We start from the raw sequence: 26,584 nt of genomic DNA, 5'->3' as shown, positions 1-26,584 counted from the left end.
AATCTAAGAGTGATTCTTCATTACCGCAACTTACTCTAACAGCTGTCTCTGCGGCTACTGTCATCTTATTCTAGTAATCTTTGATCTGTGTGCCGGTTGCTTCAGTAGGGCAAATGTTTCTCAAGACATTGGGTGAAAGTGCATAGACTGCACATGTTTTAACAAGTACCTTTTCTGTCATACCTGTGAACGTAAGTTTAAGCCATTGTAAAGATATGAATGTGGTAGACCTTTCAGTGTAATAACTAAAAACATCATGGCCATTTACCTACAGAATTTCACAGGTATATGTTTTGAATGAACTCAGGGATAGGGTTGTTTTACATCACACTAGAATCTGGTATTGAGGTGTAAGTCATATTTTTTTTTTATCACTCTCCATTTATCAACAATTAAAAAGGAAACTGCATATAGTTACATTGGGCCTTATTTGCTAAAATGAAAAAATGTTAGGATAATCATTGGCATGATTAACAATGCATTAATGTCACATAAATTAAATGCTGCAAAGTGATCAACTTAAGTGAACTGAAGCCCCTTTCTAAAGGCTTAGGATTGTGCGGCTGATTAAACTAACCTCATCCAAGTTCGTATTATGGTTTGACCTTTTCTCTTTCAAAATATTTGTTCAGTAATTGCTTAGTGCTGTAGTTAAAGGACTAAATGTATTGTTTTCTTTGTATTGTTTGTTTGTATTTTAAAACTCATTAATATTTTTTTTTAACAGGAGGAAGGGTGGAAGGTCAGCAGTACATGAGGTGATTGCATCTTTTTTTCCTTGCTCACTGAAGTGGTAACCCTCAATAATAATCTTCTTAACATTTACTGTTCACTTTTGTGTGTCATCTTATAAGCCACTGAACAGACCTCACAGAACCTCAAAATAAATGCAAAACAAGTCAAACACAGAAAGCAGTTATCCACAATTAAAAAAATGCAAAGCTCATGACTCAAGAATATATGTGCCTCAAATCTGTAGAAAAAGTTTGACTATAAATATATATATATATATATATATATATAAAAGGGCATTTGGGGGCAAACAGGCAGCTAGCATTATGATTTAGGATAATGTAATTTTAAAACACAGAAATATGTGGTTAGTTGTAGGGTTGCACTGAATGTTGAGAAACTTGGAAAGCATACAAAGTGTTTAAAGTTAACATGCACCCTGGTGAACAATAAAGTAGTTGCTCTAGAGGTAAGCCCTCAAAGCACCTTAAAACACCTTAAAACAAACCTTCAATCCTCTGTAAGAATGGCAAAGAATTTTTTTTCAATGTTCGCAATAGTCAGTTGGCTTTTCAAGAACAGAAATTTGTAATGGAAACAAACCAGCTGCTGATTCTAAGCTGGTTTAAACCTACTGAAACCCAAGTCTAGAATCTTTGTTGTAATCTTTCCGAAAGAATAACATTTAAAACAGCTGTAGAGGTTGGGTTGTCTCAAATCTTTTTTTGATGTGTGTTAAGATTATGTAGTAAACTTTACATATTATGTACATTTGGTAGCGCAGCCAGTCAAAAAATGTTGTATAACGAAATATCAAATAATATTCCCATCAAAGTGGTATTGCAAAGTGGTTTCCCTTAACTTATTGTGAAATGTTAATAAAGATATAACATGCAAGTTGTAACATTTCCTTTTTCTTTATACAGAAAGATGGGAAGAAAGAAAAGGCCCAAGTGGATAAAGTATTCTTTGGAAGAATGTGCCGTATCTTGAAAATATTAGTCCCTAAAACATTCTCTAAGGAGGTCAGTATTTTGTTTGGATCTGTCAACCTGTGAACAGAATTGTCTTTTTCATTTTTCTCTATTATATTGTCTTTAAAATGTCATTGTTATTTTTTTGTGGTTTCTAACTACATTTTTTGTGCTCCAGGGTGGATATCTGCTACTCATAGCTGTCATGCTGATAGCTCGCACATACTGTGATGTCTGGATGATACAGAATGGCACTTTTATTGAAAGGTATTTTAAAGTTTGTTTTTTTTTTCTCAACCAACTTTTCCTATAAGGTTGTTCATTAGAGTGGTATATTAAAGGAACAAGACAAATGGTCAGTATACCCTGCCAGTTAGAGGACCTAAAATGGCATGTGTTTACCACTTAATCTGCAATTTATCACAATAAAATAAAAATACCCATGTGGAGTTTCAAAGCAAAGTTACTAGGCTAAGAGCAAACTGTTGCCATGATTAGGTTTTATATGCACTTGTTAATATAGTAAATTATAGTTTTGTTCATAGGCTTTGCAGCCTCTGTAGTTACCAAGATACTTTTATGACCTGAACAGTGCGAACAGTTTCCTAAAAAAGATATTCAGATAACCTAGGACTGGTCACTAGTATTGCCTTTAGACCAAAATTGCAAAAGTGTCTTTACCAAATGTCACTCCAAATCAGTGACCATGTCTTAGATGGTCTCACAATGCAGATAAACAGCTTTAGGTACAGTGGTGCCTAGGCACAGGAAGCACACTGTTGTCATTAGCCAGAAAGGCAAAAGTAGATTATTTTTTTCTTGTAAATGGCTGATGGCTTAGACAAAATTCGAAATGGTCCAGTTCACCTCGCACATCTGACTTTTTTTTTCACGTGTAGTTGTGCAACACTTGTATGAATATTGAAAATAGTTCTATATAGTGAGAATTCTTCAAAACAAGATCACCTGGTAGACATATGTCACCTTTTCCATCACATCTGGTCCTTGAACTATAGCAGGATCAGGTCCTTTGAAGTGTATTTCAAATCCAGGTACAAAAGTGTAATATATTCCTACTTACCTATCCTTAAATTCATGGCCTAAATTCATTCGGTAACTCACCTTTAGTCCTATGATGACAACCTGTACCCGCCTTGCTGTGTCAGGACACAACAAATAGGATAACACTACAGGGCTCCACCCCAACTCTTTCCTCTATAGATGGATGTGTTTTTTCTGACAGTATAACATAACGGTAAACAGAGGCAAAAGATCAGGAATTTACCAGGTTATTAGAGTTCTGGCAATTTCTACAGGTATTATATGAACTTCTCAAACATATGCCTTAACATTTGTTCTGTGGTCTCTTTAAAAGTTAGAGTTGTTAGAGTTTGTAGATCCTTTAATTCTCTCTGTACTGTGGTTTTTATTTTGCCTTAAAGGTTAATTTAACAGGATGCTTCTGGTAATTTGGCCTTTCCTTGTGTCATAAATCTGCTTATTGCCTGGGGCTATGTTCTCCACTTATGCACATTTTCATAAAAATAACCTATTCAGTTGCTGTAAAGATGACAATTCTGAGTAGTACACCAAAATACAGCAAACTGGACCTTTTTTCTACAGATCTTTAGTGATGCTCATAAATGAATTTGATACGTTTTGGTAGTTTAGTTAAAGTTGTAGTAGTTTTACGGTGAAAGCATTAAAATGCATGCCAGTTACAATTGTGTAGAGAGGAATTTTACTGCTAGAAAATAAAGCTGAACTCATCCAGTGTTGCACAGTTGTTACAAACTTCATTCTTGTTTTCATTAGAAGCTGCAGCAAGTCAAAGCCTGCCCCATTTCCTGTCTGGGGAATATGCAATTTAATCTATCTTAAATGTCCCTGGCCCACCCTCTTCATTAATTTGATTTAATTTGTTTACATTATGGAGATGTGGCATTACCTAGGGCGGCCTTCTGTTTTCACCAAGTTATGTGTGCTTTTTTTCCCAGCCATGATATGCCATTGCAGACAGAGGCACAGAGACCGATTAATGACATTACCGGATTTCAATAATTATGTATTGAAAACAAACGTTTTAATCAGATATTTTTATTAGTATATTATTAAAAAAATATGATTATTGATAAACCAGGGAAGGAAAAATAATAAGCGATTAAAAACTCAGCTTTACACATGCAAAAATTATGTTATTATATTGCTTTTCTTGTTTCATTCTCATATTTCTAAAAAAAAAAAAAAACATGGGTGTTTTCTTTTGATTCCTTTTTCAGTGGAATCATAAGCAGAAATAAAGCCGTTTTCAAGAAATATTTTTTCCAGTATATATCTGCAATTCCCTTGGTAAATTTTGTGGGAATCTATTGGCCATGAATGCATGCCATTAACTACTGCTTATTCATTGCCTAATCAGAAATAGCTGCAGCAACGAGTGAGCTGTATGTCAATAATTCAAATGTAAAATCTTAAAAAGTAAGTGCTCCCCATGGTAATTTTTGACTTTTTCAGCAAATCTAATTAGGCAAACCTTAGTTTTCTTTCCGACATTGCTTAAAGGTAAAGGTATTTTATCAAAAAGTAAATACACCCCTGGGACTCAGAAACTTGTATAGTCCTTGTAAGGAAAAGCTATTTCTTGTAGGTATGTTGCATAGTTGCTGATTTATGAAATATGTTAAATTTGACCACTCAAATGTAACTGCATGTGCAGCCTGTTTTCAGATTCCCACGCTTTCTTCCTCACCAGCATTCAGGCAGGCCTTTGGTTAGGCCAGTCAGGTTATTCCCTTCATTTCCTCTTTTTGAGCCATTCCTTGGGGGATTAGATAGTGTTTTTTGATAATTTATTGTGTTAAAAAAATGTTTTTGTTTCAGCCTTGAAATTTAATTAAGCACACTCTGATATTAGGCAGAAATCCACCATCAGCATCACTTTTTTGATGCATTCGGCATGCTATCCTAATAAAAAGGCTATTTGCACAAAGCCGAAACTGAGTGAAAAGAATCTCGGGAGGTGATAATCACCAGCACTTAATGTCAGGTGGTAGATGGAGAATGTTTTTTATGTCATTTTTTTTGTTTAATCCATCTTCACAGTTTTCATGAGCTACCCTGGCTATTACATCTTCAGCATCTGGTACATTTCCAGATGTGATGAATGCTTGGTTTTCTGCTGGGGTCTGTAGTTACCTTCTTTGGTCTCTACCTCACTAGTGTGCCCAGTAGTGACGCAGGGGTCAGAGCGAGGAACATAGCAATGTAGAAATCTAAATCAACTTGAAACCAGGACTAGGCATTCTTCACTCCTGATTCAGAAGATTTAATCAGCCTTTGTTGGTCAGGAAGACATTGGAGATCAGTGATGGGGAGGGGTGTGTATCAGCCCTTATCGATTCAGAGATTAAAAAATGTCACAATCACTGTAACACTCTGAAATTTTCTTATCTGTTTCAAAAGTTAACATATATCTTTAACACCCTCCACTGCAGCTCATGAACTTGTTGAACCTAAATTCTCTTTTGCCTGATATCTGCTTTGTAAATTGTAACTATAAACATGTCTTGTAGCATGCCTTTTATATATTCTAGTAAATGTATTTTATGTATGGCATTAACTCTGTGTGCATGTAATGGTTTGCAGTGCTATCATTGGCCGCAGCAGAAAAGATTTTAGGAAATACCTATTCAACTTTATCACCGCCATGCCTGCCGTAAGTTTTTTATTTTTTCTATTTTTTTTCTCCACCTCCTTCCCCCCACCTCCCCAAAGTAAATGTACTGTTAAAGTAATTTTAGATTATATGTTTGGTGTCGCTTTGCTACTTGTTCTGACTCTAATAACGATACTCACATGATTTGCAGAATCTCTTATGGAATGTTTCTAATTTCATGATCAAGACTAAATATTGGAAGATTTTCTTTTTTTCTTACAGCAAACACTTTGGCTTTTCTAACATCATGCTTTTGTTTTTTTTACAGATCTCATTAGTAAATAATTTTTTGAAATTTGGACTCAATGAACTGAAGTTATGTTTCCGGGAAAGACTAACGAAGTACCTCTATGATGAATATCTCAAGTGAGTTTTTTTTTTTTTTATTATTTATGTTGGGTTGAGGATTTTTTATTTATTTTTATTTGTTTTGCTATTAATGAGTGAGCAGAACGTAAAGAAGAGTAGTACATGGTTATATATTCTCATCCAATTCGGGCGTTATCACTGACTTTCTTTTTTACTGACAACCCTGGTGCTATAATCACTACATCGAAGTGCACAAACAGTAGACCTTTGTTAAATCATCTTGACATCTTTTCTTTTTCTGATTTTTAGGACACTGTTCATTAAAGGAGTGAGTAATCTGTTGAACAGATTACAGAGATGTTGTATTCTGTTCTTCATCCAGCACCTTTGTTAGAGCATATTCCCATAGTGCAAGTGCTTCCCCAGCAAGATGGAGCAGTGTAGACAAATCACAGATTTTGCTTTCGGATAAGTGAAGGGTAGGGATTGTCTAGTAAATGTAAACGTGTTAATGGAGCTATATAAAAATCAGAAATGCATGTCATGTCTCCCACAACACCCCTGCATATTTTTTTTTATATATTGAGAAACCAGTGTCTGCACCTGACCTTTACAGACCCATCAATCGTGTACATCTTTTAACAGACATCTGTGGTTAAATATTTATCAGGAGGAGTCATTTGGCCTGCAAGTTCTCTTCCTTAATATCCAGTGTTGGAAGCAATGGGAGAGAAATGTATTTTCTTGTTACAAAGAACAACTTTTTTCAGTTAGTTTAAGGCAGCCTTTCTCAACCTTTTTATCCCCAGGAAACCTTTAGGGGCTGAAATAACCAATCTATGTGCAAATGCTATTTGCATTGGTTGTCAGTAGGAAGATGGCACCCCTACAGTATTGGTAAAAATGCTTTTACAGACACCCTACAAGGTCATTGGTTTCATATAGCTGGCTGTGCAAATTGATGTTGGCCCAAAAATGATGTAGGCACCATCACCTATGAGTTGTCCAAGGTTAAGAAAACCTTGGCAACTTCTGGAGGAACCCCAGGATTCCATGGAAGCTTGGCTGAGAATGGCCAGTTTAAGATTATCTGTGACCTGTGAAATGAGGCACCAATGCAAGTAAGCTTAGATGTGTTCACTTGATGTAGGGCTGAATAAGTTATACTGTGCTGTCTCAAATAGTATAAATTGTGGACCTATGCAGTTCTTTTATTTGTACAGAAACATAAACAAGCCATTGCATATTAACTCTTTTTAACGCAATTAACTCTGTTTTCATGTGATGGATTGCAGTACTGTCATTGGCCGCAGCAGAAAATATTTTAGGAAATACCTATTCAACAGACATAAATTAAAGAGGTACAGTGGTTACAGGGCTTATGAGGTTACAGAAAAGCAGGGGTGAATTAGACCTCAATCTGAGGGTCATTAGATAACAGCCGATAGGCATACCAAGAAGTTTGATCAAATGTGGATACAATGCGTTTTTTGGTATTCCCAGGTAAGGTTGCAATGTAGGACTTGCATACTGCAAAGAAGGGGTCAGCCTTCAGCTCTGTATCCAAAGATGCTTCTAACTAGTCCATTTGAAATACATGTTGCAATTATTCTAGGATGGGAGGGTCCTGACTACCACCAGTGATATAATTAACAAAAGTTTACCACATCCTTTGGCAATATGTATGCATTTATTTTATCTGTTTTTAGATCGTTCACCTATTACAAGATGGGAAACTTGGACAACCGCATAGCAAATGCTGATCAGTTGCTTACACAAGATGTTGAAAAGTTTTGCAACAGTGTAGTGGATTTGTATTCCAATCTGAGCAAGGTACATATATATTTTTGATTTTATTTGGAATTTTGCTTAGAACCAATAACTAGTCTTTGTTTAACGATAATCTAGCCTGATTTGAACACAACAAAAATATAGCCCCGTTCTGACCATTCTTTGTTGCTAGTAGCTGTCTGTTAGTTCAGTGCTCTCCAAACTGCTATATATACACTTCAGGGGAAGGTATTATATGTAATATAAAATATATTTCAGTGTAATTTTAGGTAGTGTCGATTGTACAACATTTACTAGAGCTAACTACATTTACTCATAAGCAAATCCTATGGATGAAAGAAGTTTGAGAGGCCTTGGATTTTATATTTTGGCATTAGTAGAATTTGGTCGCTATTTGTGTAACAGGAGATCTGGAGGACATCAAAGCAAATGTTTAGTTATAGACCCTTCCATCTGCAATACTCTTTGCAGCCTCCTTGCTCTGAGTACACTTTTTTTGCCCTATACCAGGGGTGGCCAACAGGTGGATTGCGATCTACTGGTAGATCACAAAGGCAACGCAAGTAGATCGCAGAGCCCTGCCTTTCAAAATAAACTCTACCGCGCTCAGGAGTTCCAAGTTTTTAAAGTTTTATAGTAGGTGGATAATTGTGACTTGTGTGGGCACTCTGGCTTATACAATGCAGGACTTTCTTCATTTGTGGCCAGGAACAACTGGTCTTCAGCTAAGATGTCGTGATGCCATCATATTGGCATATTTTTATAGTATGCATATTGTTTACAGAAAATACAGTTGTTATACAGCTAGTCAGTGGTTCCCACTACTGAATGCCTCCTTAGCTATATCTTTTCATAATGCTTGCTGCATCCTTTCAGCTGTTTCTGTGCCAGCTGCATTTGCACTCTTTTTTCCATATTTAAAATATGTCACTGACTTAAATGTATTTATTATTATACAGTATTATTATACAGTATTTATATAGCGCCATCATATTACGCAGCGCTGTACATAGTCCATAGTCGTGTCACTAACTGTCCCTCAAAGGAGCTCACAATCTAATGTCCCTACCATAGTCATATGTCTTTAATGTAGTCTAAGGTCAATTGTTAGGGAGAAGCCAATTAACCTAAGTGCATGTTTTTGGGATGTGGGAGGAAACCGGAGTACCCGGAGGAAACCCACGCAGACACGGGGAGAACCTGCAAACTCCATGCAGATAATGTCCTGGCTGGGGATCGAACCTGGGACCTAGTGCTGCAAAGGCCGGAGTGCTAACCCCTGAGCCACCGTGCTATTTATAATGAATATAATATATAATATAATGAATCAATTTTTAAAAAAAGATACTTATTTACTTATTACATGTTTTTAATATATAAACAAAATGTGTTCAGATTATTATGTGGACTATAAAATAAATATTTACAGTGTTACTTGGTAATGTAAAAAGCAATATTCCACAGCAGCCGAAAAAAAAATAGTTTTTTATGAAGAAAACTTTTTCATGCTGTTAATTACCCACTATAAGACACAATCTCATGACCTGGTACTATGCACAGTGCCCACCCTGTATTTATTGGATTGTGTAGGCATATTACAGTTGAACTTCGGTTATTCGGCACCAACGGGGAATGGCCGATTCCGGATAAGTGTAGTTCTCGGTTAACTGAGGTTAATTCCTTTTTCCTTTTCTCACTTATTGGACAGTCCAGTCCCTATTCACCTCTAGTGCTGAATGGCTGAGAAAAGGGAAACCCTGATGACGCTTGAATCGTCATTAGGATTTCCCTTTTCTTAGCCAATTATGGAGCGGAGCAATCAGCGAAGCAATCAGCGGAGCTCTGCTCTGCCCCCACCGCACAGTCTCGCTCTACTGATTGTTCCCTCAGCCCTAGTGGAGCTGTGGTATGTGTTCCACACCTCCGCTAGGGCTGCAGGAGTGATCGTGAAAGGGGAGCTATCGGTTGCCAGTTATCTGAGTTCCGGATAACCGGGTTCTACTGTACTCAGATTTCCCAATCTTTTATTGTTACCTTTCTGCAAGTTTTTCTCTATTTTTATATGACATGTTAAGTGGCGACTTTCATTTGTGAATTTACTTTTTTTGGTTTATGGTCATTTTAAATATTTGAAGGAGATGGATAATACCTTGTTATCCATTGCCTATTTAGAAAGCTGTGAATCTAATATCCATAGCACCTTCTCTGGTGGTGAATGTTCAGGTACAAGGGCATTGATTAATTCTTAACCAGAGAGTGTTTTCTTAATCTGAACTTCTGAAAGGAAGTTCCAGAAAAGGAAGCTTTTGTTGCTGTTCTTCATTAAAAGAAAGTATGCGTAATGTTGTTTTTAAAATCATCCTGTTTTTTTTTTCATGTGTGTTTTTTTTTTTTTTGTGTGATTTTGTTAAACTGAAAATATAAGTAGAGTCTTTTTTGACTGACTGATTATTTCAATGTAAACAGTTATTCAGTTTTGTTTATTTTTATATTGCAGCCATTTTTGGACATTGTCCTGTATATTTTCAAACTGACAAGTGCAATTGGAGCTCAGGTAATGTGACTTGGACTGCAGTACTTAAGGTATTTACATACAAAAACCATTGTAATCATGGTAATATATTAACAGTGATGCTGATCTTCCACAGGGTCCAGCGAGCATGATGGCTTATCTGCTTGTCTCAGGCCTTTTCCTTACACGCCTCAGGAGGCCAATTGGTAAAATGACTATTACAGAGCAGAGATATGAAGGTGAATACAGATATGTCAACTCCCGGCTCATTACCAACAGGTGATTCAATCTACTGTGTTCCTCCTAGTAACAATGCACGCTTAGTATGTGGAATATTTTCATTTTTCTCCTTTTGTAGATTTATAGTTTAAGGTTTAGTCATTCCAGTTGATAGATATTATTATGTTTGTGCATCTCACCAAGTTTCATTGCTTTATCGTTATTATTGTCTTTATTATTACTGTGCTTCTGTGATCAGTTTTTTATGTGTATTTTTTTGAGGCTTACAGTCAATCTGTGCTAAATTAATCTTGGCCCCCCTGCAGTAGTCTGTTATACAGTGCCCCAACCCACATATTCACAATGTTTTCTCTATTGCTCCTAAATTAGCAAGGCCTCCTTGCTTATTGGTTGGGTAGTATGTCCAACATTCAGTACAGAAATCACTGTTCTCAGAGAGAACAGAGAGAGAGATGTTTCTTGTGCTGCCATGGACTTCTGTACTGGCAAAAAACAAAACAAAAACTCTCTCTACTTTATTGAACCACAGCATTGTCCATGAACAACCTCAACTTCCTTTTATTTTAACCCACTCTCTGCCTCCCCTTTCCACATATCACTTTTTTTTTTTTTTCTATTTTTACTGGTAACCCGTTATGTTTCCCAACTTTGAACTCTATTTGATCTTTAGCAGTACTCATAAACAATAACATTAATTATCATGTTAGGTACCTGTAGGAGAGTGGGATAAATAAGGTAGAAAGCGAACAGTCAAAACGTGATGAGTTGGAAACAGGAAAAAGGGGCTAAATGGTGATGTCTAGATAGATGTCCCAAATTGCAGCTCTTGTGGGGTGTTCCTGGTATGCAGTGGATAGTACCTACTAAAATTGGTCCAAATGAAAACCACTAGGGTGGGGTATGGGTGCCTAAAGCTTGTTGATGCTATCTAACCTAAAAGCAACTGTAAGTCACTCACATTGCTGAAAAATCTAATTTTGTCCACAAGAGAAAGATTTCAGTGCTGCTGTATATGAGGTTGTGTTGTTGCACACCGGTCAGAATGCCCATGTTAACTCCTGTTTATTGCTGAAAATTCCTTCAATGAGCAGGGAGTAGCATAACTGTGTTATAGAGAAATTAGGGAGCATGGCCTGATCTGAAGAATCATGTTTTCTTTTAAACCATCTGGATAGCGTAGTTTTTACCAAAGAACATGATGGAAGCAAATGTTCTATGAGAAGAAGGAAGGCTGATGAAGACAATGCGACTTATAATGAACTACAGTTCTCCTTTGAAAATGAGGCAGGTTTTTATTGTTTAAAAAGACCGGTGATTTCACTTTCGCAACAAAATATTCTTGCCTGACCGCTGTCTACTTTTGAGGAAATGGTAAGCTGCTTATGCACTGATCAGCATCTGCTGGCTGGAGTTTGCAGGGTAAACACTGCATGTTTGAGAGTTAAGCTGCGTACACACTGCCAATTTTTGTCGTTGGAAAGGATCTTTCACGATCCTTTCCAACGACAAGGGAGTGCACGATGCATGAACGGTGCTGTACATACAGCACCGTTCATGCTCTATGGAGAGGGGAGGGGGAGAGCGACGGAGCGGCACCCTGCTGCGTGCTCTCCCCTTCACTTTCATTAGGATCGGCTGTCGTCCATCGTCCGTGGATCCGGCAGGTCGGTCGTCCGGACGATGGACGACACCGACTGTACACACGGCAGATTTTCGCCCGATAATTGGCCGATGCCGATTATCGGGCGATAAAAATCTGACGTGTGTACGTAGCTTAAGGTTATCCATGCCCAGTCATTCAAGATAGCCTTGGCGCCTGTGATGCCACAGGGACAGACAAGTGTTTGTAAAATCTGTTTTCTTTAAGAGATTAGACTGTTCAAATAAGTAATTAATTTGTGCTTTGTAGTAATGGCCCAGTGTCAGTCCAAATGAATTTAGAAAAAAATGGATCCTGTATTGGTTGGTTAACATTTTTTTTAATCTCTTGTCGTTTTAGTGAAGAAATTGCCTTCTATAATGGAAACAAAAGGGAAAAAATGACCATTCACTCTGCATTTAATAAACTGGTAAGAATTTTTTTTTTTAGATTTGACCTGCATGTGTGTTATATGACAGAATTGGAGCATTAGTTGAACATTTCGGATTAATAAGAAGACTAAACAAAATTACCAGTCTTTTTTATGGACAACATTCTTTATAAAAATGTTTGAGAAACTGTGGAATACTTCCAGTGTCTGGAACACATTTAGTCTACCTGCTGTCACAAATACCTAAATATATCTGAACTATACTTACCTACCATAAAGTAATCTTACACGCTGGGTAAACAGTTTGGTGATTAGCTCCTACCTGCACCCTAATGCTGTAGTTGAAGACACTGTAAATATGTTCCTCAGAGACATTGAGTGGCTTCCATTGCAATTGAAGCCTGTGTACCTATCCTTGGACATTTGAGGTCAACAGAATGCCTGGTCTGTCAGACCCAGAGGGACAACACTCTGGTGACTCGGGGGAACAGGTAAGTATTCAGCAGTTATTAGTAGATTTCCATGAAAGCAGGCAGTGCACACAGCATCTATTCTGCTGAATTTGGCTCTATTCTAAATTGTACTGGGTTTTGTGGAACCAGCTTGAAAAAGTAATCTACATAATACCTTACCTTATGTTTTAGTTGATATTTGGAGCCAGTGCACAGCTGAAACAAGTAAATTTGCAGATCTGATTAAATACTCAGCTGCTATAGCAAACCATTTCAGCTCCTACACATTCATTTTATCGTCTAATTACTCTTGAGTACAGTAAGTAGATGGATTGCTGGACCACAGTTAGTCACATGATTTCCTTGTTCTGGCAAGTGTGGTTCTCTCTTCAATCAATCCACTTTAGTATTTTACCCCTAGCTTGGACACCTCTTGGCCTAAGTTTTCCTTGTTCCCGGGAGTATATAAAGCAGCATAGCTGAACACTCAAATGGTGACCATCTCGTTTTGGCACAGCAAGGTTTAAGTTCATTGTTCTATCATTTGTTTCCTCAGAATAATACATGCTTCAACCCCAGCTGCTTTATAGGGGTAAATGTTAAAATGTCACTGTCAAATCTTTCAACTTTTTAAACAGAGCTTGTAACAAAGCAGGATTACTCTTTCTTGAATGGGAATTTTTTTTTTTTTATAATAGATAAAGTTCATTTTAGATAAAGTTCATAGGATGTTGTTGCAGAGCTGTACATCTGGTCACTTAATAATTTGTTAGTAATGAGGACTGTGTTTTACATGTTTGAGTGGATTTTAATCTGATTATTTCCTGTGTTTACAGGTGGATCACTTACATACTTTTATTTTTTTCCGGTTTTCCATGGGTTTTGTAGACAGCATCATTGCTAAGTGTAAGTCATAATATGTGTATGGTTGTTTAGTACACAACAAATGGTTGTTTAGTACACAACAAAGCTGAAAAGAGCTGGCTTGCATATAGATATATGTATGTATTTTTAAAGCATTTATTCACATGATTTTTATAGTATAGAATGTAGGCACTCCTCTGGCCTAAGTGCATACAGCAAAGCTGAAATTGCATTCCTCAGTTATTCCCTATTACTTATAAAATTCTAAAAATCTAAAGTCCCATTTACAAACTAAACATAAATGTGCATATATATGTTAATGTACATTGGGAGTTAATAATATATATATTTTAAATTTATGCCCTTTTTTTTTTCCACTTGAATTTATTCAGACTTGGCTACAGTTGTTGGTTATCTGGTTGTCAGCCGTCCATTCCTCACACCAAATCACCCACGTCATTTGACCAGTACTCATGCAGAGCTCTTGGAGGTAAGAGTCGCTCCTATACCAGTTGTCTCTTAATGCTTAAATACCCAACTCTAATAGTGCTTCCCATCTGTGGCAGGACTATTACCAGAGTGGAAGGATGCTGCTTAGGATGTCCCAAGCCCTTGGCCGGATTGTTCTAGCTGGACGTGAAATGACCAGACTAGCAGGGTAAGATGAAGGCAATTCCACTTTAATTATATATCTTAGGAAGACAAAATTGTTTTGAAATATTAATAATTACACAATATGAATGGTGGGTATCAAAAAGCAGACATATTGCTGATGAAGCCTGAGAGTATTTCCTTACGTTACGGTCTAAGCAATAAAGAAGTAAGTCATTCTGCTTGCACCCGTTGACATGCAGGAGAACCTAATACAAGGTACGACCTTTTATCCTGCTGAAAATAAGAATCTTTACTTAGTACATTTTACTTGAGTTTACTTTCTCCTTTCATGTGCCTATAAATGTACAAGAATTACATTTAATGTGATTGGATAATTGAAGTGATTTTTCAGTCGGTTTGTGTGAAGATTTTTAATTCCTTTTAGTAAATTACCCCAAATATATGAATATATTTATTCCTAATGTGAGTTTACATTAACTTGCACTACATTGAATGCCGCCAGTAATATCCATCCTGTACTACCAGTCATTTGTAGATGAGGAAGAGCTCTTTTGTAAACTCTGTGGCTTCTATGTACTTTACAAAATACACATTATTACTTATGGCTTTGTTAACTAATGTTTTGCCTTGGCCTCAGACTAGCTGCACACATTTATGTTATCACAGGTAGAAAATATAGAATTTTGTCACCTGACAAGGATTTTTATTTTGTAACCTGGTCATTGATTACATTCAGGGGATGATTCTGATGATTAAAGCGTTTTTCTGTAGCTGAGTTGGACATAGACTTACTAGCTTTGTTGGTGAATATGTGTATTGCAGAAACCAACAACACCAAATCCTGTAGGGACAATGGTTTGCCTGCCAAAATGATTCAAAATAGCTAGCAGACTTTTACCCTCAAAAAAGAGCCAAGAGATGGTACTGAGGTTGTGATTGTCTGATTATTGACAATCCTGAATGGCTATAAAATGGCAATAAAATGGCTGACAGACATTTTATTTGTGTAGGAAATCTTTTAATTCTAATACAGAGCGAAATGTTTAAAACACAAATGTGTATACCCATGCTAAAGAAAGAACTAATCAAATTATAGCAGCAACAATGTTATATTATATTGTCTCCTTTATTGCTTGTAAAATTAACACAAGGTAACACTAACGGATTGTTATGTGTGTAGTTTCACAGCAAGAATTACAGAGCTGATGCAAGTGCTAAAGGACTTGAACCAAGGCAAATATGAACGCACTATGATTTCCCAACAGGACAAAGGTAATTGCTTCATTCACTTCTTAAGTAATTAAACATCACTTTTTAACTTCATATACTGATATATTTTTGTTTGAAATTTCAGAGTCCGATTCTGTTCCCATGATTCCCCTAATTCCAGGAAGTGGAAGAGTTATAAATGTCGACAACATAATCAAGTAAGTTTTTAAGTCAGGGAACTTCCAGCAATAGTCCTCTGCATTTGATTAGTATTGACTGAACTTTTTGGTGTGGAATGCTGATATACCACATCACATAACTAACAAAGGAAATACTGTTTTTAGTCATATTTAACCTCGTAATATAAACCTTACCCAAAACAAAAAAGATACACTTACCGTCAATCCCGCAGAGCAGTTGATCGGTCCGGATGTCTCTTCCATCGGGTCCCTCTATGGGCCAGTGCACCGGGCGCTGCCATCGTCTCCTCTTCTTTTAGGTTCTTCTTCCTACGTCCCCTGACAACAGGCGTGAGATCAGGTGATGTAAATGGGGAAAAACACTTGCCGATCTCACTGCGCATGTGTGAGATGGGCAATTTTTTTTCTCTTTTGACGAAAGGGCTGCTTCTGCTTGGGCATGTGCAGAAGGAGCACCCAAGAGCCTCCCGGGACGTAGGTATCCTGGGAGGCTTTGTGCTGCCATTCATTCTCGATCGCCTAGGCCAGAGGTTGGCAAACTTGTTGGACTACTAAGCAATTTCAGGAGGTCAAGAAGGCACACTAGGCCAGAAGAAACAAGGTGTCCAAGGAGAGGGGTAGTCTCTGTAGGTGTGCGCGTGCTTGGCATCGAAATGCCCCTTGAGATTGGACCGCTTTAAAGTGCTGTTGGTGTCGTTGCACACTGAACACGGGGCTTTGTTGCCGCGTTGGATGAAGAATAATTCAATAGCCTATTTGGGGTTGAAGACACAACGTTCGAGGTCAACCTTCCAAAGACTGGTAAATGCACGTTGCTTCTGCTCTTTAGGCATAGTAGTTGGGGTTAGTGTGCGGGAAATCACGATAATGCCACAATCCTTCAAGTAACATCAATAGTAAATAGTCTATAAGAGAGCTGTAGTGTTGCTCAGCTGTTACCTAAAACACTTATGTTAAAATGAAGTAATATTACTCACACCAATGGTTAATTAGAAGATAAATAATATGGATGGAGATGGGGAGATATAATGGAACATGGTTTTACTGGATACGATATCGTTACTCGGCTGAATATCGGACATTATTATGAGATCATACCAACCATGTCCTTCAACCTTAATTTGATACAAAAAAAATGCTGAGTTTGTTTCTCTGAAAGCAGAAGATAAGTCTGAAGAGATCATTCCCCTTCGCCCATACATTATTTTTCACCATTTCCTAATATTCCTATGTAACTCTTTCTTTTCTCTTTTCTAATTATCTTTTCTAGTTTTGAAGGTTTTGAAAAAAAAGTTATTTTAAAAGGAAGCATTACTGAAAATACCCAGCAGAGGTCCCCACTATAAAGTAAATTTATAGTGAATGCTTATGTATTCTGATTGGCTATGTGCAGAATTAATCTGGGACACCGCAATACCTTTCCCTTTCCTATTATAAATCATTTATATATTCTAACTGATTACATGATAATAATGACAGGTTGCAGACATCAGCCTTGCACCTATGTTAAAGATTGGGATCTCCCAGTAGAATGTAATAGTAATATTACAGAATCTGCGACCATTGTGACTTATTAAATAGTGGCGTTGGCTATCACAGTGTTCCACAGTGTTCCTAATAAATGTTCCTAGCTAGAACTCCTGAATAATAAAATACAATATTCAATTATGTTTGTTTTTTTATGGGTACTCCTGTTTCTTCTTTTACTCTTAAATCTATACTGGTAAGTTAATAGGTTTCAACCTATAGGTGGCTCTAGGTTATGTCTGCATGATTGTTAGTAATGTTTGGTAGAAAGTCTCTTCAGGGTAAGGCCTAATGCAGATGATCTCTCTCAGCCCTATATAAATGAGTGCAATATTTTTCCAGACATTTTATTTTACTATTTTATTAAATGCATAATTTTTCTACTACAGATTGGTACTTAAACAGATACTTTTCTTGGCTAACTTACTGTGCATTTATGTTTTGGTCCTAATCATTATAATAATTACCATCTTTTCTGTTTTTTTTTCTGGAAGATTTGATCATGTTCCTCTTGCAACACCAAATGGGGACATTTTAATCAGAGATCTAAACTTTGAGGTTAGTACAACCATCTCTTCTGAATTGTGTTCTTTTAAGGCTTGTTTACATAAACAGTTTTTTATTGGTTGAGAATGTGGTTTGAAATGTTTAAAAGATCTGTGAATGTATTGGTGACTAAGAAGTACAAACAACTGGCATTAATAATATGTCAGAGCAATGGAAGGGTCCATGCATTAACATTTTCCTAACCGTACTAGAAGTCTGGGTGGGAATCAGTGGCCATAAGGTAGCCAATCTCCAAATCCTCAGACAAAGGCTTCTGCCTATTCTGGCAGAGGTATCCATGTCTGATGTGTTATTGGTAACTATTGGTATCCACCTGGCAGCTTTGAACTTTAGATGAAGGCCTTGTCCTCCCTCTTATAACCTGAGGCACCACTAGTCTGAATAGATGTCTCATTATCGGTGATATATAAAAATCACTTTTAGGAGGAAGAGCCATGGAATGTAGATTCCATCAGCAATGATTAACAACTTCTGATTGTATGTTTTCAGAATATAATATAGCTTTCAGTTGTCCTGCATGGTATATGGAATAGATTCGTCAAATGTTTTATCAAAATTACATAAAGAACTGACCCTTTAATGGCCGGATGTAGTTAAAATCCTAGCAAGCTTTCAAAGCACAAGACCCCTCTATATCAGCCTAAAACAAATACAGATGTCATTGTTAAAGCACTTTGTCCTTTTGAAGTATAAACAGACTTGCAGAGTTGCAGAGTGTGTGAAAAGCACATCGCTATTGATGTTGTTATCCTTGTATTCAGATGTGTTTTTACATAAAAAATATATAAAAGTTACATTTTTTTTTTGGATTTGGATTTGTAAGACTGGCTAGAACAGGTTGACATGTTTTTTTTGGTATCTGTACCCCTTTCAGAAAAATGCCCCTTACTTCCTGTCTCCAGAGAGACATCTGAATGCAGGTAGAAACCTCTCCAATATGAGGAAAAAGCACATCTGACAGTTCTCTTCAAAACAAGGCCTCATGGAATCAGGAAGGAACATTTTTTTCCCCCTGTTGAAACAAATTGTACCAGGGTTTTTTTTGCCTTCCTTTGGACCAACTATGTCTTATAGGGTTTTATATCTGGGATATGTTTATTTCCCTAGTGGTTGAATTTGATGAACTTATATCTTTTTCCAATCTAACCCACTATGTAACAAGTGACCCCATTGAAAGATCTTTTTTGAATTGTGTTCCATTGCCATCTATATTATTTTGGGAAAAAAAAACAAACCGACATAGGGTCCTACTCAGTTTTGCTCAGTTTAAAGCTAATATACAATTATGGTTGGATTTATATGCTAACATTTCATCAGTAATAAACTAATTTTTATCTGCACTGATTTTCTAACATTAAAACATCATCCTTTGTCCAGATGTCAGTGATATTTGTTTCTTTGCTAAAATGGCTATGGAACTTTTATTGACCTAGGCCAGTGGTCGCCAAACTTTTCAGCCCCACAGACCAAAAATTTACCAGCTTCAGACCGAGCATGTGTGTGGCGCTGTGTGTCACTCAAAGGGGAAGAGATTCCCCCCCGAGTGAGGTCATAATGCCAGAACCCACCACTCTCCCATTGCAGGTCTGAGCCTGGGATGGGAGAGTGGGTGGGTTGTGTCCAAAGAAACAACCCGCCCACTTCCCTGAGCATGCATTCCGTACAGGAGACATGGTCTGGGGCTGTGGCCGGTGCTCCCTCATAGCGGGGCCCTTTTCCTGACCCTGCCGGGGGTGCGCCAGCAAGAGCCGCGTACCACCAGTGGTCTGTTAACCACCGGTTGGCGACCGCTGACCTAGGCTGCATGGCAGGGGAGATATTGCAGGAAGTTCTGGGTGCACAAGGTTAAAGCCAAAATGACTCAACACTGGCTAACGTAAGATACATCATATGTGCATGACATCAGTTCTGTTCAAATATAAAGAAATATTTTAAAGGATGTGTTACATATGTTATGCTCTTGTCAGAGGTTTCTTCATTGTGTAATCTTGTAACAAATTGTCTATCTTTGCAGGTGAGGTCTGGAACCAATGTCCTTGTCTGTGGGCCAAATGGCTGTGGAAAGAGCTCCCTTTTCCGTGTCTTAGGAGAGGTAATTGTGTTCTTCAGAACTTTGTACTTGGGCAGCATGTAACTTTATTGTATATGTGGCAGACACAGAAACTATAAACTAGTGGTAATTCTTTTTATTTTTTATTCATTTTATTTACCTTTTTTCCTAGTTATGGCCACTGTTTGGAGGAAGTCTGACGAAGCCAGAACGAGGGAAACTGTTTTATGTTCCCCAGGTAAGTTTCTTCAACATTAACATAAGGTGCACTCACAAAATATATGGTAATGTACTCATTCACCCTCTATATTTACATTTTTAGAGGCCGTATATGACTTTGGGGTCACTACGGGACCAAGTCATCTACCCAGACACACATGAAGACCAGAAACGTAAAGGCATTTCAGATAAGGTTGGAAATCCCACTATTCTTTAGTTTATTGGTTAATGGTAGTGTACCTTAAAAGTAAAATGCATGAAACATTTAAGGACTTTATACTTCTCTAACACAGGTCTTAAAAGAATACCTTGATAATGTTCAACTGGGCCAAATTTTAGATCGTGAGGGAGGCTGGGACAGTGTCCAGGACTGGATGGATGTTCTTAGTGGAGGAGAAAAACAAAGGATGGCGGTATGTCTTTTATCTGTTAATTTCTATTGCACACATCTATACAATGCTTTTGCTGTTATCTTTGGATTATTTCATGCTTTCTAAACTACTAAGTTCGAAACTGCAATTTTTGGTGTTTTTTTCAATTGCTATCACTTATCATATCACACATAGCACATAGTTATACAGAAAAAACTGCCTTGAGAAATAATCAGAATAAATGTAAGCTAAAGGTACTGACTTTTATTTGCTGTTTCCATGTACCAGTTTAGTCTCTTTTTATCGAAGCCAAACACCTAACATTCACAATAAGGCAGAAACTGCACCTTGCATTTTTATTTTCCTGACAGATGTACTTTAATACTGTACTGGTATCAGCCTTAGCGAATTGAGCCTATGCAGTTGGTAATTTGCATATGTAAAAATAATATGTTAGAATGTCAGCAGAATTGAATCACAGTTATGTTTGGAGAGATGGAAATCTTCTTCCTTCAGTGTATTTACAAATGGTAGATTAGATCAGATTTTTTCTTTAGATCTCGCCCAGGTTTGTTTTACTCCTTGCTTCTTTTAATTTCAGATGGCTCGCTTATTCTACCACAAGCCTCAGTTTGCAATCTTGGACGAATGCACAAGTGCTGTTAGTGTTGATGTAGAAGGTTATATCTACAACCACTGTAGGAAGGTACGTGGAGAAAACATTGTGTATAATTTGAGCATTCCCAATACTTCCACACTGTGTTTGGGGCCCCAGACAGATAACCTTCTATAATTGATCACTGAATAGTATATTGGGTGGATAGCTTGACTTGCAAACTTCAGTAAGACAGCTTAAAACAATATCAGTCAGCAAATAAGTTTTCCCGCTGCCACCAGTCAAGTTAATCTCCAGTTAAGCTGGAGTTGGGAAGGATCGTTCAGGCATTAGTATATTATATTATTAAAGTTGTGGGAAAGTGTATTGATCTTGCTATAGGTTCCTTGCAATTTATGATAATACACTTAATTCTATAGTCATATTAGCAACTAAAGACAATCTTAATGTCATCCTTGTCACTTTGTTTTGCCACATTTTTTTTAATTTTCAAAACAACAACGAAAAAATGTTTTAGCAGTTATTTGGTCAAGAGTTTCTTTTTATTGGAGCATTAAAATTCAAGAACGCTGGCAGTATATTAATGTCCTGAATAAGCAATATGAATGTTCTAAAGTAGAGTATATACAAACTATTCAGTGTTAGAAGAATAAAATACAAGAATACATAAATATGCACGTGGACTTGCAAAAATATCTTTCCTGTGCAATTGAACTTTAACAATAGTCTGTCTGCAATAGGAATGCTATAAAAAATTACTGTAATTGCTGGTCTTGATTTACTTACAAGACCACACTCAGGGTTATTATTAGAAAAGCATTTAGGGATATTGATATATTGTGAATAGTAGTAAAGTCATTTCATTTGGTAAGACAGATGTGTGTTTCATATGCCCTACTTATAATACCACATTTGGGTTACCACTCTTTACATTGCAGTTTCCTTTGTATGTTCCAAAACTCTGCTAGAATAATTTCATGTGGACAAGGTAAATAAAAGTTTGAGTGTTATTTAGAACAAATAAGGCTTTTATTGCCACCCAGGATGAGTGGCCCCGCCTTTATGACTGAGTGGGCAGCTCACTTCCCTCCTAAAAACTGGCTGAGCTGTCAGTCTGTTCTTCCTAAGCCATGATAATCCTAGGTGCTTGTGCTAGTTGATCCAGGGCTTACCTGACCAGCCAGCAATAAAATAATTTATTGATGGCGATTGAAATTAACCTATAAATCACTACAGCCAAGGTGCGAGGAGGGGTCGTGGATGAGTGCAAACCTCACTACACATGCGCAAGATCAGCATTTTTTCCCTAATGAAGAAAAAGAAAAAGCTCCTTCTGTACATGCCCAAGATCGGGACCTGGAACTATATTTGTTAAAAAATGGTTAATATCACAAATGACACTCATCATCAAAATCATGCTGATCTTATGGGGCAGAAGGAAAAAAAAGTATTTGGAACAGAAACAGTTAAGGGGATTGGAATTTTTTTTATTTCTTGATGTATTTCCATGAGCAAAGATTTTGCTGCAACACGTTCTATTGTGGTTGATTAGTAGGTAGGGTAGGTTTGGTCTTGTTTTCTCCCTATATCCTATTCCATCCATTCCGGTCTTGCGGTCTTCACCATAAACTTTAGTCCAAACTACACACATTTTAAGTTTGCCACATTCCAGGTTTCCCAGTTCATTTCGAAAAAGGCTTAAAGTTTAAAAGAAATTTTTTCGCTGAAAGTGAAACTGCTTGCTTAATTTCTATAGTTTGACATACCCACAATGATCAGAATATCCATATGTAGTTTACACCTTAAAACTTTAATGGCAAATCAGTATGAATCTCTGTGGGGTTCATTTATCAATGCACAGTTAACACTATTATTCTGTTTGATCACAGCTTTCCAGCAGAATGGGCTTTTTTATTTGAATTTGTGACCACCAGATTTTAAATGGTGATCCACTATAAGTTTCCGGCTTTGATTGTTGTATATGAAATGGTGTACAATAGAGTTAAAAGATTTTTCTTTCAAGCGCCCTGTCCCAGTTTTACACTTATTGACACTTTTTAATGTGGCAATAAGCTGACGAAAAATGGTCATTAGAGCTCCTTATAAGTTTTAGTTTTGGAAAAATATATAACACTTTTATTTTATTGTGTCATAATATTTTCCTTTTGATTATCCTTCCCAGGTTGGAATATCTCTATTCACAGTGTCACACAGAAAGTCTCTGTGGAAACACCATGAGGTATAGTATCTTTGTTTATTCAACATTTTAAAGCCTTGGTCGGTGACAAGATAAATTATATTTTCTGGAATTGCTATCGTGCTATATTTCGATCATCACATTAGTGCTTAGAGGTGACGAAAGCAGATCAGAGTGTGTTACAATGACTTGCCAAAAAACTATCATCAGTCAGCCTTTATTCCTTTTATTCAAATTTGGGGCAACACAATAACATACAGTGTAAATATTATATCCCTGCTGGGGAAATTATTCCATAAATTGGAAGAAAATCTAATATATGAGTTGTCAACAGATAAAGTGGTAAAAGGGAAATGAAGACAAATGTTCTACTGACAACTGTCTAAGATAGCAATTCATATGAGACTTCCTTTCATTTCCTGTTGGTTTTCCAGGACAAAGTAAAGAGAGAAACTCCCCAGCAGCCCACAGACAGCAAAAACTCACCTAGTGAGAAGATTCACTTTCCTATTAAATGAAAAGCCTAAAAGTGTAACTTCATTTTTATCGGTTCTAGTTATTTCTCATTCAATCCAAATGAAATAAACTAAAACTGGGGATCTACTTTAATACCCAGTTATCATTTGTTTCACATCTGATCTGGAGCCTAGGGGATATTGTAAGCATGTGTTTACATGGGAACACATCTTTGTAGTATTTATTTCCTTCACATGTCATATGGCTATTGTGTTGTTAGGTGCTTTCCAGAGTACTTTTCCAGTACTCCCAGTTCATTTTAAGTGTTTTTAGCCCACTTACACATTTTAGGGTAAATTTAGGCAATTAGCAACTATCCATCTGTTTTTCTCATGTTATGCAAACATGAAAAAGAACAGACAAATCATTTCAGTTAGTGTCACTGGTGGAGGAGTTATACTTCCCATAACTTACTTTTCTCAATTGATAAAGAGCAAGGTCACACAAACATACACTGATCAATCAAAACATTAAAACAAGTGACAGGCAAAGTATCAAGTCAAACAAGTTATCTATCCTATTTTGGCCAAGTAAAGTCTTCTTTAGCTTTTATCTATAAAATAGAAGCATCGGCTTTAAAATAGGTTTGCCCTTTTAAAAGGATTTCTACTAAACTTCTATTCATGCTGAACATGATATAAGGACAGTTTTATGAACAAGCAAAAAAATATATATATAAATTGATATGCCGCTTTGCTCCCACAGTGTAATGTAGTTAGCCTGAAATTATGCTGTCATTCAATAAAGTTTCTGAGGGTGCACGCTAGATTCCTTGCTAGAAGCTAAAAATGTGGAATATTTATATTTTGTTAATATATTCCCCAATTTTTCAACAGGATGCAGATCAAACTAAAACTGGTTTCACATGGTTGCCATCAGATGCTATATATGCCATGGATTCCAGTAGCATTACTCCAAACCATTATTTATAATTCTGCCCAACAATACAAAGCTGCATGATAGTGTATAATAATTTTCCATGATCTAAAATAATTGGGGAGTCAGTCTGCTTTAGAGTCAGAAACATAATTTGTATTTGAAAGAGGGTAAGGGGCCAACCTTGTGTTGAAAATTCTTGGCTGTGTGGTCTCTGAGAGATGAAGGAAAGGGATAAGTACAACCCTCGCACAATAGGGCCTGCACAAAGCTGAAATTTCTCCTTGTATGAAGTTGTATGTATATTCATGGGCATACTATATATTTTTAAATCTCGGTTCCTACTTTTATGCATCAGTACTAACTTCCTTTTTTTGCAGTATTACCTCCACATGGATGGACGGGGAAATTACGAATTCAAGCCAATTACTGACGACACAGTGGAGTTTGGATCTTAGAGGGATGTTTATGGGCCTCCTCCAAATGAAACATAAATCAAGAAACACCAAGAAGATAGTTTTTTTTCTAATTAGCAGTTTGCCTAATCCTAAAAATCCAAGTCTAATGTGTAGAATCTTGACATCTGTGCATACATAATGTAATTCTTAACACTACTGTACTTAAGGGTACATACAAGTAGACCACCTCCAGGTTAAAGCCAGTGGATCTGATCCATATCGGTGGTTACATCTTTTAACTTTCTTGGCCAGGGACAGATTTTCCCATTTCCAAGGAGTGAAAGATTCATCCCTTGCTATCAGCTTTCCTTAACAATTAAGGGACAGTATGATTGGCCTGTATGTGCTTCCTTTTTAAGCATCGACTGCACTGTTGCCTGCAGCCATAGGCATTTAAAGATGGCAGTACAACTGATTTAGCATTCTTTTTTTATTATTTTAAATTAATCTCAGGTTATTTTTTTTTTGTTTTGGAATTTTGAATTAATGTTAAAATGAAACAGACAAGAAAATAATTATGTAATTTAACCAAATTTCTTAGTATTGTAACACCAAAATCAAGACTGGGGATTTACAAAACAGAAAAAATACATCAGAATATGTTCATTGCTTTGCAAATGTGAGCCTTGTTTAAATACCTGAGTTTTTCAGGACCACCATTCAAATACTTTAATCATGTATTCTTTTTATTATAGCTGAACTCCAGGCAAATAAGACTACATTTAATGCTGGTTTATAAAAATACGTTTATGTATTTTCAAAGCAACTAGTTTACATGTCTCTATTTGACTTAGTATTGGCCTCTTCCAATCCCCTGTACAGCAAAGCTCAGAATAAGAGAGGAAAGGGTCCCGTCCGGTTTGCTGCAGTGCTTATGTGCAAACATGCTGTTTGGAGGAGAGCAAAGAGATGGATGAATTCATCAGCCTCCTGCTTTTCTTTCATTGTCCAGTCACAGTTTGCAGATAGGGACAGGACCTAGTTCTATTTACCTAACTGCTGTAGTGTCACCTTAGGTCTCTGGGCTGGCTTTGCAAATCCTTTGACAAAGCTGTTTCAATATGTATTTCATCTATATTTAGCTATTTGCCTGGAGTTTAGTTTAATAAAACTGGGAGAAAAACTTGGTTGGTTGACAGCACTAATGTGTAGCTTTTTAACGTTGATATGAATTGGTTCTCCTCAAATCCTGAAACCTTTGCCAGTATAATGTGAAAGCAGGCAGGCTAAGGCCAGTTTTTATGCCACTAGGTACTTCTGTTAGCGTGTTGCTGCAGGTCTTCAGTTTTGTATGTAATTTTCAGATTTACACTTCCCACATGCAGATTTCAGTGTTCTTTTCAGATCCTTTCCATGAGATTTTATGATAACCTATTAACCTAAAAACTAGCTATTAATTGAAGGACTTTAATACTGAACAAGAAGGATCACTGTGTGGCATAGTAGACTATTTGTTGTAGATATGGGTTTAGGGTAACAGTTGGTTGGAAATGTTGGAATACTGTACATGAAGTATGCAATAAATGGGATCTGTGTAAATCCTC

General features: G+C 36.9%; 1 protein-coding gene across 1 annotated transcript; it reads left to right on the top strand.

Annotated features, from left to right (window-relative positions):
• Window positions 1–727: 727 nt before the first annotated feature.
• ABCD3 (ATP binding cassette subfamily D member 3) lies at window positions 728–26,584 on the top strand (the record flags this gene model as incomplete). Its single annotated transcript, XM_072419851.1, is given in 22 exon segments — window positions 728–758; window positions 1,659–1,757; window positions 1,885–1,973; window positions 5,352–5,421; window positions 5,690–5,787; window positions 7,440–7,563; window positions 10,019–10,075; window positions 10,170–10,312; window positions 12,273–12,342; window positions 13,592–13,661; window positions 14,012–14,109; window positions 14,186–14,277; window positions 15,415–15,506; window positions 15,589–15,661; window positions 17,665–17,728; window positions 19,752–19,829; window positions 19,960–20,025; window positions 20,110–20,199; window positions 20,300–20,419; window positions 20,979–21,083; window positions 23,176–23,232; window positions 24,963–26,584. Coding segments are annotated over 22 exon segments (1,864 nt in total), but the record flags the coding sequence as incomplete, so codon positions are not given.

Source organism: Pyxicephalus adspersus, chromosome 8, assembly GCF_032062135.1.
Source record: "Pyxicephalus adspersus chromosome 8, UCB_Pads_2.0, whole genome shotgun sequence".
Classification (NCBI taxonomy): domain Eukaryota; kingdom Metazoa; phylum Chordata; class Amphibia; order Anura; family Pyxicephalidae; genus Pyxicephalus; species Pyxicephalus adspersus.
This window is presented reverse-complemented; position numbering and strand designations above follow the sequence as displayed.